This window comes from Emys orbicularis, chromosome 2, assembly GCF_028017835.1.
Source record: "Emys orbicularis isolate rEmyOrb1 chromosome 2, rEmyOrb1.hap1, whole genome shotgun sequence".
Taxonomy (NCBI): Eukaryota; Metazoa; Chordata; order Testudines; family Emydidae; genus Emys; species Emys orbicularis.
In genome coordinates, this window is record NC_088684.1 from 152,713,305 (window position 1) to 152,731,998 (window position 18,694).

The 18,694-nt window shown below is 39.6% G+C and overlaps 1 protein-coding gene across 2 annotated transcripts in view; it reads left to right on the forward strand.

The window, feature by feature from the left end:
• CDH18 (cadherin 18) overlaps nucleotides 1–18,694 on the forward strand; it is a 258,530-nt gene that overhangs the window by 206,753 nt on the left and 33,083 nt on the right. For both annotated transcript variants that reach the window (XM_065399560.1, XM_065399561.1), the window contains exon 8: nucleotides 17,492–17,613. In XM_065399560.1, coding sequence (XP_065255632.1) covers nucleotides 17,492–17,613 — 122 coding nt within the window. The remainder of the gene's footprint in view (nucleotides 1–17,491; nucleotides 17,614–18,694) is intronic.

An 18,694-nucleotide genomic window follows, 5' to 3' on the forward strand; every position in this document is an offset into this window, starting at 1 on the left:
TGACCCTACAGATTGAATCCCCCTCCTCCTGCTCCCCTCCGCAATGTTTTCATCTAGGAAATTAAATCCCCAAATATTCCTTAAGGTTTTATTAATCTGGTTTTTACTTTGGAAAATGGGACACAGGTTAAGAAATTTTGAAATTTTTACTCATTGAGACTAAGACACAGAAAGCTGAAGCAAATTGTCTGAGGGTCACTGTGGTTTTGTGGATAAGATTTGGATCTGGATTCTGTTCCTATTCCTACAGCAAACATTCTGTGTGAAATGTTCATAACTGCCTAATCCAGACCAAATTCCTCTGAAGAAACAAGGCTACTCGCTACCTTAAAATAAGAGTATTTTCTTGATAAAACAGGAGTGTTTTCTTGCATCTGGAAAGCCAGTTTTGTCGGTAGCCCTATTTAACTTAAGTTGTGAAAATTGTATTGGTACAGGAAATTTTTTTTTTTTTTTACTTTTTAAAATTCTCCTCCAATTAAGAAAATTGCTAAAAGTGACTGAACTCATTTTCGTCATAGATCCTACATCCTGGCCAAGTCTAAATGCTGGCATCAAAACAAAGGGAGATAGGAATACTAAGCATGTGCCCACACAAACTGTGCCAATTGAACCCCCAAATGTAATCTTTCAGTGGCTATGATTTTGCTTGGGAACATGAACTATTTTCAGATGCAATTTTTCTTTTCTTCTTGCTATATCCCATCATTGCCACAAAATGATGCAACACAATGTGGACCAATGACAATAGCCACCAACACTGGTGAGCTTCCCCTCTGTTTTCATCTGTTTCAGCTATAGATTAAAATTGAATCTGTTTTGCAATTTGATTTATGGAAGATGCTACTAGCATATGCTATAGTATATTATATATATATATATATATATATAAATACTTTTATGAGGACAACAAATATATGCTATAGTATTAGTATATATATAATTTTATGAGGACAACAAATTGATTTTTTTTTATTATGCCTGCTTTGGGGATTCAGTTCCTATTTTGAACTAAGTAAATTTCTATAATAAATAGTAAAATCTTGAGTTTTATGTGGTTAGTCATAAAAAACACAACCACTGAGACTTCGGTGTGCTTTTCAGTTTCTTTGCATAATGTCGTATTACAGTGCAACATGCACTAAACTATAATTTAGGCCTAATCATAAACAGGTGCACAGTAAAAGTGAGGTTTAATTAAGATTTAAAAGCCACATTGGGACATCCATATGAAGCTGCAAGTGAAAAGGAATAGTTGCTATCCAGGCTTTCCAAATGTAACTGCTTTGCAGAAATAAATTTCAATAGCATTAAAGTTAAATGTAGCTTTTCTATACATTATTTATGTCACATAATCAAGGGAGTGGTATTGTGCACAGGATAGTAATAAAGATTGTATTTATAATTAAATAAAATTAGATGTATGGTGATGAGATGCTATTAAAGACAATCTCCTTAGAATTCTACATCCACAGTGCTCTGTGTTGTGGGGAGAAATGGGCATTGCTTTCCCTCCATGTTTACTTCTCATTCTTAAAACGGGGAGTTGGAAAGATTTGAAGCTTTTGGTAAAAAGGGGGGATTGGCAGACAGATAAACTAGGTTTTGATTAATCTTTCTTGGGTCCTCTTCTTCTATAACTAGTTTCTAAGATTAAAATATTTTAATGTACAGCAGTTGGAATTGTCTTCAAGTTATAAAGATTATCACACTGTACCAAATCCCCTGAGAAACTGGAAATTGAAACTAGTACTGGACTAGGAGTCTATACAGCATGCAGAGCATCAGTGTTCTCCTCACTCTTTGTTACTCAGACAGGCTGCCAAATGTTGCACCATCTGCAACTTTTCCATGGCACTCACTTTAAAATGCACAATGCATTTCAGAAGATAAGCCTGGGGCTGACAAACAGGTAGAACCACCAGGGTTAAATCCTAATATGACAAGAAGGTCATAACCTTTAAGCAATTTATGCCAATTGGTTAGCCAGGAACAATGAAGAATGCAGAAGGTCCCTGAAAGTGTGCCCCCACCTTGACAGTCAGAGGGCACAGGTCCTCTGGTGACATTGTAGTTTTGGCCAGGTGTCCAAAATGTTTTCCTCTCCCCATCAACATCACTTCTGGTCTTGCCTAGGTTTAGTTTCAGCCAGTTACTCTTTATGTTGCAGCTTATCTCACAGTGCTGTCTGTATTTGATGTGAAGGAGATTTAGAGCTTGGTATTACCTGTATACTACTGGCACTCACACTCTGCTTACGTTTCAGGTTTATTGTTTCTAAGCCCTCTAGGAGGTGCTTACATGCACTTTCTGGGTAGGATTTTGAGAGGAACTCAGTCCCAGATCTGCTAAGGTATTTAGGCACCTAACTTCCATTGAAATCAAGGGATCCGGGTCTCAGCATTGGCCTAACTACTCCCATTGAAGTTTTACCTCAGTGGGAGCACAGTGAATCTAATAATGAGTGCTTTTGAAAATTCCATCCCCAGTGAGCACAAAGCATGAGTCCTTGCAAGAGGTATGGGGCCATCCTTTCTTTAACACATTAACTGGGAAGATGGATAAGAAATGAGGTATAAGAGGGCCACAGTCAGGGTAAGTGGGATGTGCCAGGAAAATAACATAGTTGAAGTAGCTGCTTTGGCTGTTTCAGCATTGGTTGGTACAAAACAGTCTGCAATAACACATGCTAGGAACTCCCCAGATGTCAGGGGAATAAGAAAGTTTATAATGCAGTACTACATCTTAAGTGAAGGAACTGCAGAGTGATGAACCTCACCTCATTTCTGGGGAAACTGACTGAGAATGTATATTAAAGACAGAGTAATGTAATACTTGGATAAGTGTCAATTGATAGGATTAAAACAGCATGGCTTCAGTGAGGGTAAATCATGTCTCACTAACTGTTAGAATTCTTGGAAAAAGGTAAATGAAATAGTGATGGAGGAGAGCCAGTTGACATGATTTGTTTGGCTTTTTTAAAGGCTTGAGACAAGATCTCTGACAAGATACTATTAAGGGAAATAAATAACTACAGAATGAGTGGGCAATGTGCTGTCATAGATTAAAAGCTGATTTAGTGATAGGGAACAGAGCCTCAGTGAATAGTTGTTCCTCTGAAAGGAAAATAGTTAAGGGGGTGATATTGGGATCAGTGTTGATCAGAATACTTTGTAATGATGTAATGAATGAAATGGGCAGAAAAGTGGTGAAATCAGATTATGGTATATCCTATCCCAGTTGGTAAAAAACTAAGGAGGATTTAGATGGACTCCTGAAGGATCTAAGCATATTGAAAATTGGGCAGTGAAATTTAAACTTAGATAAATGTGAGGAGTCATACTGGAGGAAAAAAATCAAAACGTCTCATTCATATATGAATGAGATGTTTTGATTATATATATATTAAAACAGATGCTTCAGACATGTGTATATATATTCACACACAGTGATACATTCTGTATCAATAAACACTGATACAAACCATGTATCAGTATAATAATATATATACACACACACTGATACATTCTGAAGAAGAAAGATCTACTGCAGGAATCACTGGTAGATGCTTCATTTAAGATTATTGCTCAATATGCAGCAATGTTGAAAACAACAAATATGATTCTTGCCTACTTTAAGAGAAAGATGGGGGCCAGGGAGGGGCAGAAGCACTAAAGCACTCATTTCTAATAGGCTTGTTCCAGCTCTGAAGTCAATTCCAGTTAAAGTTAACTTATAGTTTGAATGATCAAAGCAACACACCCTACAAATGGGAAAGAAAAAATATCCCTTGGAGCCTGTTGTTCCAGTAATATGGGGTGAGAGCTGTGGGGGGAAATAAGCATAACATGGAGGCATCAGAGGATTAGAATTAGAATGGCATGCTGCATCAGAGGTCCCAGCCAAGAAAAACTGCAAGTGTTGTTAAGAATGTTGCTGAAGAATGTTGTTACTGCTGCCAGGTTGTTATGGCTGCTCAGTGCTTCTGTTCTTGGAGCTCCAGTGTTATTAGCACTAGCAGAAAATGCAGCCTGCTAATTCAGCAGACCTCAATGTCGCTCATAAAGAAAGACCATGGGCATTATTCTAACTTGGCTGGGTTTATTGCCCTGAAGGCACAGTCCTAGTGTTCTGGCTCCATGGTTACAGGTTACACTAACACATGAGTGCCCAGTGGCAAGAAGTGGCTCAGTCAGAAGTGGGAGTTTCTGCTGTCCCTAGGCCACACAAAGGGTTAAGGAGAGGCATCCCAACATTTATAGACGGAGTCAAACAACTTACATACCACCTTACATGTTTCATGACATCTGCTTGTTACCTTCCCTTATACCTTGCTCCAGATGACTTAGGCAAAACATCCCTATTCATCACATCTATCAAACCCTTTTATCTGTGTTAGGTCAGGATATACCTGTGTTAATCTCTTGGAACGTGTACACATACATACACAGTATCTGTTGTTTCTTAGGAGTGCCTGTGTTTTAGCAACACTAGCAATACCCCTTGCAAAGTTCATGTATTGAACCATGAACTTGTAAGCATTTGTTTTAATACATGGCCTGACTTTACTGACTATGGTTCAGGCCTCAGGTCTTGCACAGGCCCAGTGCTCGCTCTCTCTCTCTCCTCCAACAAGAAGGATTTTGTCAGGAAGCCTGGTTCAGCAGTAAGTCTAGCAACTAAACATTTCTGAGACCTGCCACAACTCACAATCAGCCTGTGGAATTAATTACCACAAGAAGTCATTGAAAGGGAAAATATTTGACATTAAAATGGATAATAATATCATCCAGAGTGATAATGGTAAATGTTAACAAAAATCATGAATTTTGGAAAGATCGAAACCCTCGTGCTTTAGGGCATAAACCAACCTCTAGGTATTGAAGATTTGAAAGAAAGTTTCTTTGTCAAACATACTATGTTATAACTGCGTTCTACAGAATTTCTCTCTTTCCTCTGAAGGAGATGGTACTGGACACTGTTGGATATAGAATCCTGGTTTAGATAGATCACTGGCCTCATATAGTATAGTAGTACCTATATCCCTATGCAGCTATCAAGTGAACTCATTGAATTTATATCCAGAATGGATTAGAGTGGGGAAGAAGAATTTGCAACCATTAGGATAAACTCCAAGAATAAGCCTGAGTTCCAGTGTGCACAAAGACTTATTCATTATGGTTCCTAGATATTTTTCCAAAGAAGATTCTAACCTGCAGAGCAGAGGATGCAGAGAATTGAAACAAAGAAAATAACTTGAAAATAGCAAGGCTCTCTGCTGGGGTAATGTCAGATTCCCCACAGACTTTCTTAAGCTCTGGATGTCTGAAGTTCTGGCAAAAGAGAGTAAAATATGACCATGTGAAACGATACTGCACACATGGAGCTTTGATCCCACAGTGAGATAGGAAATAAGAGTCTTTGAAACATTATTATACAGCCACATAATTTTAAAAGTCCTCGAGGCTCTAAGATAAAATGAGATACTGGAAAACAAAGATATTTGATTTTGTTGTTTGTTTCTTCTCCCCCCCCCACCATTCCTCCATTTCTCATGCCAGCTTCAAAGGGAAAGGCACAAATATATACATACAAAGCAGCAGCTCTGTGATATATTAATAAAATGTGTCGTGGTTTATGCTGCAGTACTGAAATGATCCCAGGGAAATACAGTCACCACAAAACCCCAACAAAGCAGCACTTTTTCTGAGACACTTTGAGGCAGGGCAATACATTCTAATCAAAAGAAAGAGGATGAGGATAACCAAAACATACAAAACAGCAGGCAGTAATTGTTAACTATGCTATAGAGAGCAATATGGACTTTTTAATTATACACAAACATTTTCCAAAGATGAAATATAGTGGAAATAGAAATGAAGAAATACAAGGAAATAACAATGACAATTAAGAAACATAGAATTTGAGAGCAAATTTAAAATATATGAAATTGTTTAAACCAGGTTCAAGAGTTATCAGATGAATGTTATAAACAGACCATGTAGCCTAAGAGAAGATAACATGTGACATTGGCCTAAAATTGAGCCTTTTTTTTCTTTCAAGTGCCACACATATTTCCAGTTGAAGTCAGTGGGCTCCAAACAAAGGAAAGAATTGGCCAATTGTTCTCAGGTTTTGCAGTAATTTGGGGAGGGAGATGGGGAAGGAGACATGACTATTTTGCTTTTAAGAAAAAAGATGTGTTTTGAGATTAAATCCATGTTATTACTGATTCTGCAAAATGAGACAGAAGGATGAAGCTGGAGGAATTGAAAGGTTTAACGAAAATGGTCAAAAGCATGGTAAAGGTCCAGAGGATATAAAATAGACGTGTTAACACTATCAAGAGACATACTGGCTTGGTTTACAGTAACAGTGACCAAAATGTGTGTACATTTACATACACTTAAAAATGAAATGCTACATGCACACAAGCACTCTTGTTTAACTCTGAAAAAAGATAAAGAAATGTATATATATATACAGCCTGGTGGCAATAAGACTATGGGATGATATGATTCTGGTGTATAAAGGGGAAAAGTTTTTTTTTTTCTTATGAATTGGCACTGATAGGGCCAGAATTGTTGTTAATGTAATTACCTTCAAAAACAAGTGAGATTCTTTCAAACTCACATCCCTCATTTTAAAGATCAAAGACACTGCCTATCAAAGACACGTGAATATTTTTGAGGCTATTAATCTGGATTACAATTACACAACCACCATAGATGTGCAAGACATTTCTTGGGAAATGATGACAATCTGAGAGGTGCTGGTGTCATGAGTAGCAGCCCCAAGGACCTTTAGGTACAGCCAGTCATGAATTCAAAGGAAATACATGATTAGGAAGATCATTTGAGCTATTAGAACAAAGAAGAGCCAATGGTTGTGCCCAAAAGGAATTTTATGGATGTGATTGTCAAGAAGTTTTAGCATTGCCATTGACTTCAGTGAAAACAGAATTGGTTCAGTGCTGATCACTTTTGACAATTCCATCCTTAAATCCCAGGCCCTGATCCCGCAAGATCTTTCATATGGGCACAGTTTGCAGGAAAAGGTCCTAAGCAGAGCCAAAGAAAACCAGTACATGCAGGAAGTGCAGTGGGTGATCAGCATGTGGAAGAATCACACAGTGAGGCAGACTGATATATACCATTTTGAAGATAACACTTCTCTTTTGAGAGAACTACTATTTTTAAACAGAAGTGTGTTTTAAGGAGTTACATTCCAAACTATAATCAATTTGTGGTGGTTTTATATGATGTTGACATCTCTCCTCCATTATACACTGAGGCACAGTAAGGTGAAGTGACATGCCCAGGAGTCACATAGTCAGTGTTATGGTCAGGAATACAGCCTAGAAGACCTGACTCCCACTTCCCCTTTCTGACCAAGAAACCGTATTAATGAGGGAGCATTATTGAGAGGTAAAAGAGATTGCTCATGACTATTAATATTTCTGTTGCCATTAAACTAGGATAAGCTGTTTGGTTTCCATTCACTAATTCTTTATAAAATGGAACTGAGAATAGAATGAGAATAGTACTATGTTAGGCCATTTTATTTTCTCACTTCACATTTTCCCATAATCATGAGTTAACCGTTAATTTTAATGTCTGGTATCAGATAATTATTAAACAGATGAATTCAACCTTTTGTTCATTACAGGATTGTAACTAGAACAGAAAATTATATAAAATGCATTCGTTCACATAATTGTTATAACATGTTAATCTCATAACACTGTGTATTTGGCAGAGGGTTCTGGATGATTGCCTATTCAATTCCAGTAAGTATGGTGCTGGTTGTACTATTTTGTTGCTCCTGGAAATTTTTTTACCATGATTTTTGTTTGATGAATTTATTCCTCAGAGGCAATATATATTGCAGCCACAATGAGCCAAATAATCCCATTGACTCCAATAGAATTTCGACACATATATTTATAACACATATTTGGTCATATCTAGAAAATAAATTCTATTATAAACTGCAAAACTATAAAATAAACTGTTGCAACACAATATAAACTGCATTCCTTTTTTCATCTTTGGCCTCACCTGTATTCTGCCTACTAATCCATTTTCACTGTGGCTTTTAATATTCCAGGCAGTTGCTTTATTTTTCAAAGAAATAGAACCTACCATAAAATATTTCCTCTTTTATCCCTAAATCTGGATCTCGGAAAAGTGGAATTTTAGAATTACTGGGTCTGAGATCCAAGACTCACTATATTTTAGTCAATGAAATAATGAAAAATTGAAGGTCTGATATCTTTTTAACAGCAAGAGCTAGAAACACCTCATTTACCCTGTTGATGAACTGGGATTCCCAGGTTTTCAATTATATAGCATCTATATCCATCCTAGACAGGTTGATAGACTTTGGACCCTAAGAATCATGACATGTTGATTTGTAGAAAGTCTATCAATTTGTTTTCAAGCATTTCTATCATACCTCTCACTGTAGTATGGAAACATTGTACAAAATTATAAAAACATAATGAGAACTGTTTAAAAGGCAGTTCTCCATTCTTCTTCTGCTTCTAATTCCAAGCCCTCTGTTCATTCTCCTCCCTAATCTTGGTTTAGTTATTGTCTTTTACTTCTAGATATGATGGATTTTTTTCTCTTTGGGTTCTTTGGGGGAATGGTATGACAAAGAAGAGATTCTTACATTGTCATCTGAAGATGGTGAGGTAGGGATCTTCCTGAGTTCCCTTGGAAAGGTGTTCCAGAGTCTTAGGCCTGCATTTGACAAGGTTCAATCTTCTGCTCCTTCTGGGATCTAATAAATTAAATGTTCCTAGTGATTGTAGTTACCAAGGTGAGTTCCGGCAGGAGCAGAGCAGGAGTCAGGAACCGGGTTGAGTGCAGGCACAGGCACAATCCAATGCAGCCACAACAGAAAAACACTGGGTTGCTCTAACAAACTTTCTGTTCCTCCTCTTGGCTTAAATAGCATAGTTGGGCCAATCGGTAGAGTCGAGTGATCCTCCAATCAGAGCTCCCATGGGTGGTCCCTTGGCTGGGGCTGTAGCCCTAGTAGCTTCTCAGCCCACCCACTTTAGTACCTAGTGGGTGGAGACCAGGAAGTGGCAGCTGACTCGGGACTCTCCAGCCTGGGTTCAAGCCTTGAGACATCACGCCTTCCATTTACATGAAGTCTGAAAGTTGTCTGGCAGACCCCTGGACTTGCATTCTTCTCCACAGAGGAAGAGGGGGCAATCTTCTTCTTCAGGGCCTCCCCAAAAGTGGACACTTAAGCTTGTCTTCCTTGAAAGAGAACTCAAAACATTACTGGACTCTTCAGGTATCCATGATAGAGCTGGGCCATGTATACATCTTCCTGGTACTGCAGCAGCAGGATATGGGTACCATGTCATCAACTTTGGTACCATCTGTAGGAAGGATGTTTTGTCTGGTACTGCAGTGGAATGATATTGGTACCTTCCTGTCAACTCTGGTACAATCTTTAGGATAGCTACTGAGTCCAATACCATGGTGGACGGATATCAGTACTGTGCTGTTGACTCAGTGCATTATCTACAAGATGGCTGTTGAGTCCAGAACCAGTGCATGCTGTTTCAGTGCTGACATCATTAATACTGACAACCCCACAAGTCTATGAGGCAGCAAAATAATTTGCTTTGCCTCTCTGTTCCAGACCATCCTGTACAGCACAAGTCCATGCATTTGTGACATCTCCTGTAGTACTGGCTCTGTCTCTTCAACTCTGGTGCAGAGACTGTCAGTACCAGCTAAGAAGCATATTGAGGGCTGGGTGCCTTCTCCAGTACCCACTTTGACACCAGGACATGCTGTGTCAGCGGTGGGAAAATCTTAGGTCTAATTTTCAGCCTTGGACTCTGCTTTGGCATCAACAGCCTCAATACCAGAATGATTGTCAGCTTGGCTACTGATCCCAGCTTATACCACGGTACTGACTATGAATTCTTTATCAACAGCAATTCACGATGCTGTACCATCAACGTCTTGGGAGTTTTTTGCGGTATCAACTGCCATACCTGTCTCAGTACCTATATTGACCTCTTCACAATGGACTAGAGATCGATCAGTTCAACTAGTGGTCCCATCAGCTTTTGACTCCTGATGCCTACTGAATATTTAGATGACCCCTTGTAGTCTGATCAGAGTCCTCCAAAACTTTGTTATCCCCTCCTACATGCAGTTGGTCTAGCAAATCTTCAAGACTGTTCCAGCAGCATTTGCCCCAAGAGCAGGAGATATCATTCAGAAGGGACAGATCATGGTGGCCCTGTTCTTACTGTGCCCCTTTGCTGTTTAGTCTCCCTCCATGATTATTTGGGAATCCCTGATGTACTTCCTATTCCCTTAGGTCTCAATCACTGGCCCAGTCAGGGGAAGGTTGTCAAAGCATATGACAAAGCAATTTAGGTTGGACTATGAAAAGATGCTATTCCTCGACAGCAGCCAGTACTGCAAGAGGAACCATTGCCTGAGGAACCAATTTTACATCAGGAGCATCCATCTGCTCCTGTTAACCCCATCTGAGAATGCAGTGATCACGGACTCTTCTTCTCTTGTTCCAGATTATTTTATCTCATCAGGAACTTCTGAGAAAAATGGCTGATGCTTTGAACATGCAAGATTAGCTTGTACAAGAGAACACTTACATTCTCCAGGCTACTGCCTCTGGGACAGTAGCCTTCACTATCAATGAGACTCTTCTAGAACCAGCAAAGACTTTATGGAATATGCCAGTATCCTTAGCCCATATAGCTAAGTGCACAGACAAACGTTATTGTGTTCCTATGAAAGGCTTTGAGGTTTTCTATTCCCATTCTGCCCTGAATTATTAGTAGTGATGCCTGCCAATGAAAGATCGTGTTTGGGGAGATTTAAATCAACCCACAAAAAGTAGGGCACAAGATTTATTTGGGAGAAAAAATTATTCCTCCTACTTTCTCCAGATGCATATATCAAATCAGCAAGCACTGTGAACTACATGTGACTGTGTAAACTGAGATGCAATGTCCAAGTTTACTGATAAATTACCAGGAGGAAGTGAAGTCTTTCCTGCCAGAAAGTCACATAGTGGCCAAGATGGCTCTCCAATCTGCATTTGTTGCAGCTGATGCTTCTTCTATGGTGATAGCATCTGTAATAACAATGAGAAAAGCTTCCTGATTACAGAACTTGGGTATAGCAATGGACATGCAACAAACTATAAAAGACAGTCTGTTTGATGGTTGGTGTTTGTTTTCAGACAGAGCTAATGAGACTTTACATTCTTTTAAAAACTGTTGAGCTACTTTTCATTCATTAGAGGTCTATATCCCAGCCACCAAGAGGCACCAGTGCAGACCTCAACAACAGCATCCATACCAACAGCAATGTTAAGGGCAACCTTTCTATCCAGTAAGGTAACCTCATTTCTCAAAGAGGAAGCATAAATGGCAAAGCAACAAGTCCTCTAATGCCAGGTCAACACAACCAGATTGCCTTTAATCATCTGTAGGGAAGCAGCCCATTTGACTTCTTTCTCAAGGACAGCAGTAATTTTCCTTCCATCTCCCCACATTTGGGGACAGATTTTCCCATTTCCTCAGTGCTTGGAAATCTATAATAACAGACAAATGGGTCCTAAGCACTGTGATTCTGGGATATTCTGAGGAGTAAGGGACGATGCAAATTACCTGGATAATTGGTTGGTTCAAGGCACATCCAAACACCAGGTTCTCCACTACATCAAGTACATTCTTCACCTCTTTGACTGTCTGGGACTTAAGCTGAACAAAGAAAAATTGACATTAGTCCCAACATAGAAAATAGAGTTTATTGGGGCCCCACTCAATTGTGCTAATTCAGCTGCTTTTCCCCCTCAGGAGAGATTTCAGACCATACTATGTCTCTCAAGTCACATCTCACCACCATAGTCTTGATGTCTCTAAGGTTACTAGGCAACATAGCCTCATGCATTTACATGACCTAACATGCCAGGCTTTGCCTGTGCATTCGCCAAGTGTGGCTAAAATCAGTCTATTGACTGAACAGATAGCCTTAGACAAGTTGGCCTGTGTACCGTCTGTGGTCATAGCACTATTAGTGTGGTGGGTGGATCAAAATAATATATCCAAGGACATTCCACTTTCTCATTCTCTTCCCTCTAAGATAATCATTACTGATGTGTCTCTGGTAGGCTTGGGCACTCACCTAAGGGGTTTGCGAACCGAAGCGTTATGGATAGAACACAAAGCTACCCTTTGTATCAATTTCCCCACATTCCAGACAATTCCCAAAGACTGCCCAGCTTTTCTCCCTCACGTCAAGGGCTTGCCATTCAGATATTGACCAACAATACAAGCATGCTACCTAAACAGACAAAGAGGAGGGGTGCAGTCTGATCAGATTTGTCAAGAAGAGATGAAACTGTAGTTTTGCATCAAGAAGGAAATTACTCCCTTTGCTGCACACTTACTGAGTGCCCAGAACCAGTTGGCCAATCATCTCAGCAGGAGATTTTCTCAAAATCATCAGTGGTCCCTGAAGAACAGTGTGCTCACAATCATCTTTCATGCTTGGGTATTCCATCAGTTGATCTATTTGCAACAAAAGACAACAAGAAATGCAGTCAGTTATGTTCCTAAGTGGGTTACAGTCCAGGCTCATTAACCAGCACCTTTCTTCTGCAGTAGGGACAGAGTCTCACATACATATTTCCCCTGTTCTGCTCATCCCACAGGTGATTGTCAAGTTGAAGCAAGACCATGCCAAGATCATTCTTAAAACTCCAGCTTGGTCAAGACAGTGCTGGTTCTTGGATTTTCACAAAGTCTCCTTTCAACCTCTAGGCTCTGCCTCCTCTTCCAGGCCTACTCACCCAGCAACACGGAAGGATGTTACACCCTCACCCCAACAGTCTTCACCTGACAGCATGGCTGTTAAGTGGTTAGCTCAGCCAGAGAAGGACTGTTCAGTGTCATTTCAGAAGATATTACTTAATAGTAGAAAACAATATAGTAGATCCACCTATTGAACTAGGTGGAAATGATTTCCACTCTCCACAGCATGCCTCCATCAGAAGCTAAGATTCAGGACTTTTAGAGTATCTGTTACATCTCAAATCCTTGAGATTTCCCCTAAACTCCCAGAGAGTTCACTTAGCGATCTCATCAATTCACCTTCCCATTCAGGGAACATCCTTTTCTTTTTTTTCAAATCTAATGGTGTCCAGCATATGCCTATATTCCAATGTAAGCCCAGGGTTAGTAGAACTCAAGTTAGCAGACCCTGGGTTTGTTAACTTAGGGCTTGAGCATTTAAACTCATTTGTAACCTCAGATTAGGAAGTGTTGAACCATGGGTCCCAACCCAGGGCTCCAACATCTACACTGCATTATCTGGGCCCGAGTCCAATCACCCATATACAAGACTTCCTAGTACTCTCCCAAAATGTGGCTGCTCTAAACATTTGTTTATGGTGCAGTGTGGGAAAACTTAACCATGCACCAAACTTGACTGTCCATGGGACAAAGAAAGTTGGCCCATGGAATTATGGGATATTTTGGTGGACTCCCAGAGCACAAGTCCAGTGGGGCTGTGTCTACACTGCAAAACAATAGGGCTTGAACTATGGTCCCAGCTTGATTCAGTCTTGGATGGTTCACCTGAGGGCCAGGGACCGTAGGTCCAAGCCCTGGGTTAGCGTGATTTCTGTATAGACGGAAGGGGGATTAGACTTCAGTCTGAGTTCAAACCCTGGGTTTACATTGCAGTGTAGACATACCCTTAGATTTTAAAAGGGAGTGTTTGACTTTTTCCCCCAGAAAGGATCCATTGCCAACTTGGGAACTTCACATTTATTAGGTGATTTAATGGGCCCACCATTTTAGCTTAGGGCTATCTGTTTTTTGCCTCACCTGTGTCAGAAGACATCCTTGCTATTATATCAGCCAGAAGAATGGGTGATCTTCAGGCTTTCATGGCAGAACCACCATGCACAGTATTTTTGAAAAGTATGAAGTTTTGAGGCCAGATCCAAAGTTTGTAACTAAAATGTGTGACAAGGTCAGGCAGGATGGCTGAGGGTATTGGAAGTCTGATATGTTAGCCCTGGAATGTTAAAGGCCCTTTTACCTACAAGCTGAGAAGGGGTTACCTCGGGTCAATTAGGGACACCTGAATCCAATTAAGGGCTGCCTGAGGCCTTTAAAAACCCCTTCTCGGGGGAGAGAAAAGGGGAGGACAGAGAGACAAGCTCCTGCCAGACTAGCTGCAGCAGGGAAATAAGCTTCTCCAGGGTGAGAGGCTGTGCTCCTTCCCATACAGGAAGTATTCAAACCTGAGTTTCTGGTAAGTGAAGGACTGACACCAAGGGGCAAATGACAGGACAACACCCTTCCCCAGTGAGAAGGCAGGGAATGGGATCCCCCTTTGTTTTGAGTTTGTGAGACTGTTTCCTTTTTGTTTGGTGGAAGATCACCCATTAGGCCAGCCATGAGGCCTACCCTGAAAATACAGCCAAAGGAACACAGAAGAGGGAAGGCAAACACTGCCCAGAGTGGGGCTGATTTACCCCAGGCCCACCACCACCAGAGGGGGAAGTGCTAAGTCTGGCGAGATGAAGGAGGTGCCTTGCCACAAGTGGTATCTGCCTTTCATTTGCATTTCATTCTCCCCTCCCCCCCAATCACATTCAAATAAGGATGAAGAACATCTACATACTTCGGACGTAAAGAGGGCATGAACCTTTCATCCTGATAGGACTAAGCCTTTTAAGATGTCCCATTGGCTCTTTGTTTCTTATGCTGACAAACTTAGAGGTCAAGCAGTTACCACACAATTTCTAGATGGATTACTTCCTGTATTATCATGGCTCATGGGAGTAACAGATACCCATCCTCCACATACACTATTGGTTCATTTAGTGAGAGCTCAGACTACTTCAGTGGCTTTTCAAAAGGATGTCCTCCTACTGGACATTTGTAGGGCTGCCACTTGGTTCTTGGTGCAAACCTTCACTCATCATTACACCATCATGACTGCTTTGAGAGCTGATGCAAATTTTGAGAGGGCCATGTTGCAGTCACATATTGCAGACTATGAGCTCCACCTCTAATAGTACTGCTTGTGAATCACCTGAGTGGAATACACATGTGCAACCACTTGAAGAAAAAATGGTTATCTGTATTTTAACTGTTGTTCTTTCAGATGTTGTTGCCCTCATGTATTCCACAACTCACCCCCCGTCTCCTCTGCATCTCAGTCTTGTTTTGCCATTTTCTGGTGTGAAGAAACTGAGGGTGGGGTAGGGTGCTGCCACCCTGATATAGTCTCAGGTGCCACAAGGATGTGCAGGGTTCATGTGTGATCTCCAATGGGTACCACTACAGAAAACTCTCCAGCTATGGTGCGCTGGGTATGTGCGCACCTTAATGAAATACACTTTTGCAGTGACATCTTGGAGAAAAACATTTGCAATACAGGTAGGTAACCATTTTTTTTGTAAGGCTGAACTGAAAATATCAACACACAAGAAAAGTTGAAGCAAGAAAATGGAAGTGTCCAGCCTGTATCTAACTTCTGAAAAGGCTCATTTGATTTGCGTTCTAATACTGGGGGGAAAGTTTGGGGTAGGAGTAGATGTTCTTATGCTATCCCGATCAGGTCTTCCATCCCTATGAGTGACACTTCTTATCATTATTTTAATTTCCTCCTGTTTCTCCTATTTAACTCGTTAAGAACTGTTGAATGGGGGGAAGTATAGTATAATTTGAAACACATATTTTGTATGCATTTGTGTGTGCATGCAAGAGAGTGGAGACTCATAAGGGGCCCTGTAGATCATAACCTTTATCCCAAAGCCCACCTATAACTAGAAAAGACTGAAGATCTCACCTTGTTAAAATACACTAGAACGTCAGCATTCTGATATATTATCTCGCCAGGAAGTTACTTAGTGATACAGGTTACCTCTACATTTTTGCTGAGAAGTGTGATTCGCATGGACCACTGCTAGCTTTGCAAGCTAGCTCCCTAAAAATAGTGCTACCTCACTACACATGGGTATGTCTACATGAGCTAGGAATCGGACCTCCCTGCTCAAATGTAGAAATAGCCTTAGAGAGATTTTTTTGGATTAGAAAGCTGTCTCATCTAATCAATAAGATGGAAGAATTCTGAGCAGCAGTCAGCAAAGTTGTAATGAATCTAAGCCATCACATCAATAACCTTTTTGATAGAGGTATGTGATATGGGCTAATTAAGGCAAAGATATCCAGGTTAGAGACTAGATTAATATTACAATCTCTCTCTCTCACATACATACACACACACACTAAAAAAAACACAGACCCAGTTCTCCATGGCAGTTACAAGCAACTTACATCTATTCAGTGCCTGAAATCGTGGACACAGATATCTTTTACTGCTAGTTAGGTTCCAGAGGAGGATATAAAAATTAAGTCCACAATTTTCAGCAAAGGGTCTACATTTTTAACCAGTTAGGAAAGCTTTTTTTTCTTCTGTTCTGAGATGCATATTGAAATTTTTTTTGGAAGAAATATTGTTACAGGAGCTGATGGTATTATAATAAAGAATGCTAATTATAAAAGGTTCTTCACATAAAATTTATACAATGAAATATAAAAAGCCAATGTAAGGTAATGAGAATGAGAGAATATGTGTACAGATCAAGGAAACATGTATTTCCTTCCCATTCCATCATGTAAAACTGTTAATTGAAACAAGTCTGTTTATTGTACTTTTTATTTTGATTTTTTTGGAAATCAGAGATAGACCTAATCTGGTAATAAACTCTGGTTTTTTTTTTAATCTAAACAACTTAAGCCTTTATTGTTAATTATTTTATTACTGTTTATGTGATTGATCCTGCACTTTTAAAGCCAATTGCAAAACTCCCATTGACTTCAATGAAACAGCATCAAGGCTGACTTTATTATATTTATATAATTTGCAGCTGTGTAATATCGTGCACGGAATCTGGAGCCCAGTTTGACAAAATGGTTTAAATATGTTTGCTTGTTTTTTCTTCTCTTATCACTTCAGTATTTTATTTTCATACCCTGAAATCTTTGAGGGACGGAGGAAAACAAAAGTACTATATTTAATTTTAGATTTGTTCAACACTGCAGTGACACTTTCAGGTTAATTGTGAAGCCAATTGATCATTTCTTGGCATACAGTGTGACACCATCCAATAAACTCTGACAACTTTCTCCCACTTCAGTTCCTGAGTAACTTGTAATTTTCTTGATATGACAAAATAGCGATTTAGTATTCATGCTGTGCCTGTCTATTCATTTTTCATTTTTCAAAATGTTAATGAGACTCAGCAAATAGGATCTTTATAAAATTAGCTTTACTGAAAGTTCTATTGTAGTAGCTGGAGCCTCCGACAAACCATGATTTTAAGATATTTTGTTTAAGGCTTTAGAGTGTTTATTAAAACTGTCAAATGACTGAATCCATTTTTGTGTGTATTACAGACAACCCTGGCCTGCTAAGCCATGTTCCAGTTGATATTAGAATCCTGGATGTCAACGACAACCCTCCAGAGCTTGCCAGAGAATATGATGTAGTTGTCTGTGAGAATGCAAAGCCCGGGCAGGTAACCCATCGGTCTCATGGTTCTCTTTCCTCTAATGTATGGCAAAAGAACAGCTTTATTTCTGTTAATGTTGCGTGCAAAAGAATTTTGATTCAATGAGTACTTGAGCATCATATTTTTATAGGCAAAAAAAAAAATGAATGCCATTATATTTTGTATACTTTGTATTTGATCAGACTTTTGAATGTGATAGGTGGAGGGAAATGTGTTTTGGGGATTTTTTAAAAATATTTTTTGTGATGTTAGTGTTAAAAATCAAATGTCTGTGTTCAGTCAAGATAGTCAAAATCATAATCACATCTGTTAAATGAATATATATTGGAAACCCATGATCTTGTTTATAGTAATCATCATCATCAACAATGGTACAAAGCAAATTCAATGTCCCTCCCACCGCAGTTGTCACTCAGTACAAGATTCCTTCATGGTGCTCTGTACAATGGTAGATACAACATGGCTGCCATAGTGTTTCTTTGCAAATTGAAGAGCAAAGAGCAGTTTGTGTGAGGATTACAAACAGGATGAACCCTTCATGGGTGTCCCTGTGAAATGACATCAGACATTCATAATACAAAGGAGGCTGACATTTTTTTTTCTTTTAAAACTGAGGCTGAATAATAGAGTACTGCTCTACTGCTACTTCCATTGCTGGTATGCTCCATCAGTGCCTTGGCTTTACCATATTTCCACATCTTTCACTCTCTTTGAGTATTCTGCACCGTTCGCCACCACTTCCTGCTGGCTATGCACTAGTTTGCTTGACAGCCTTAAAATTGATGTTAGGGTGTAATTGCTTTTCACCATGGATTACAATACAATCTGAGGCAGATATTGAGCAGCTATTAGAGATAAAGTGTTATCTGTAACAAAATGAAAAACACTCAAATACAAGGGTACTCACATTTTTTCTTAATGGGTCCATTTTTTGAGCAATAATGGGTTTCACATCAAAAACATGAAAATTCATGTGTGCATTGAGGAAAGGGTAAGATATTCATATCTACAATGTAAGAAATATCCACAGCAAATAAAGTACAACTTGAGGGACTGAAGAATTGAACAAAACTAAATGGCGACAAAA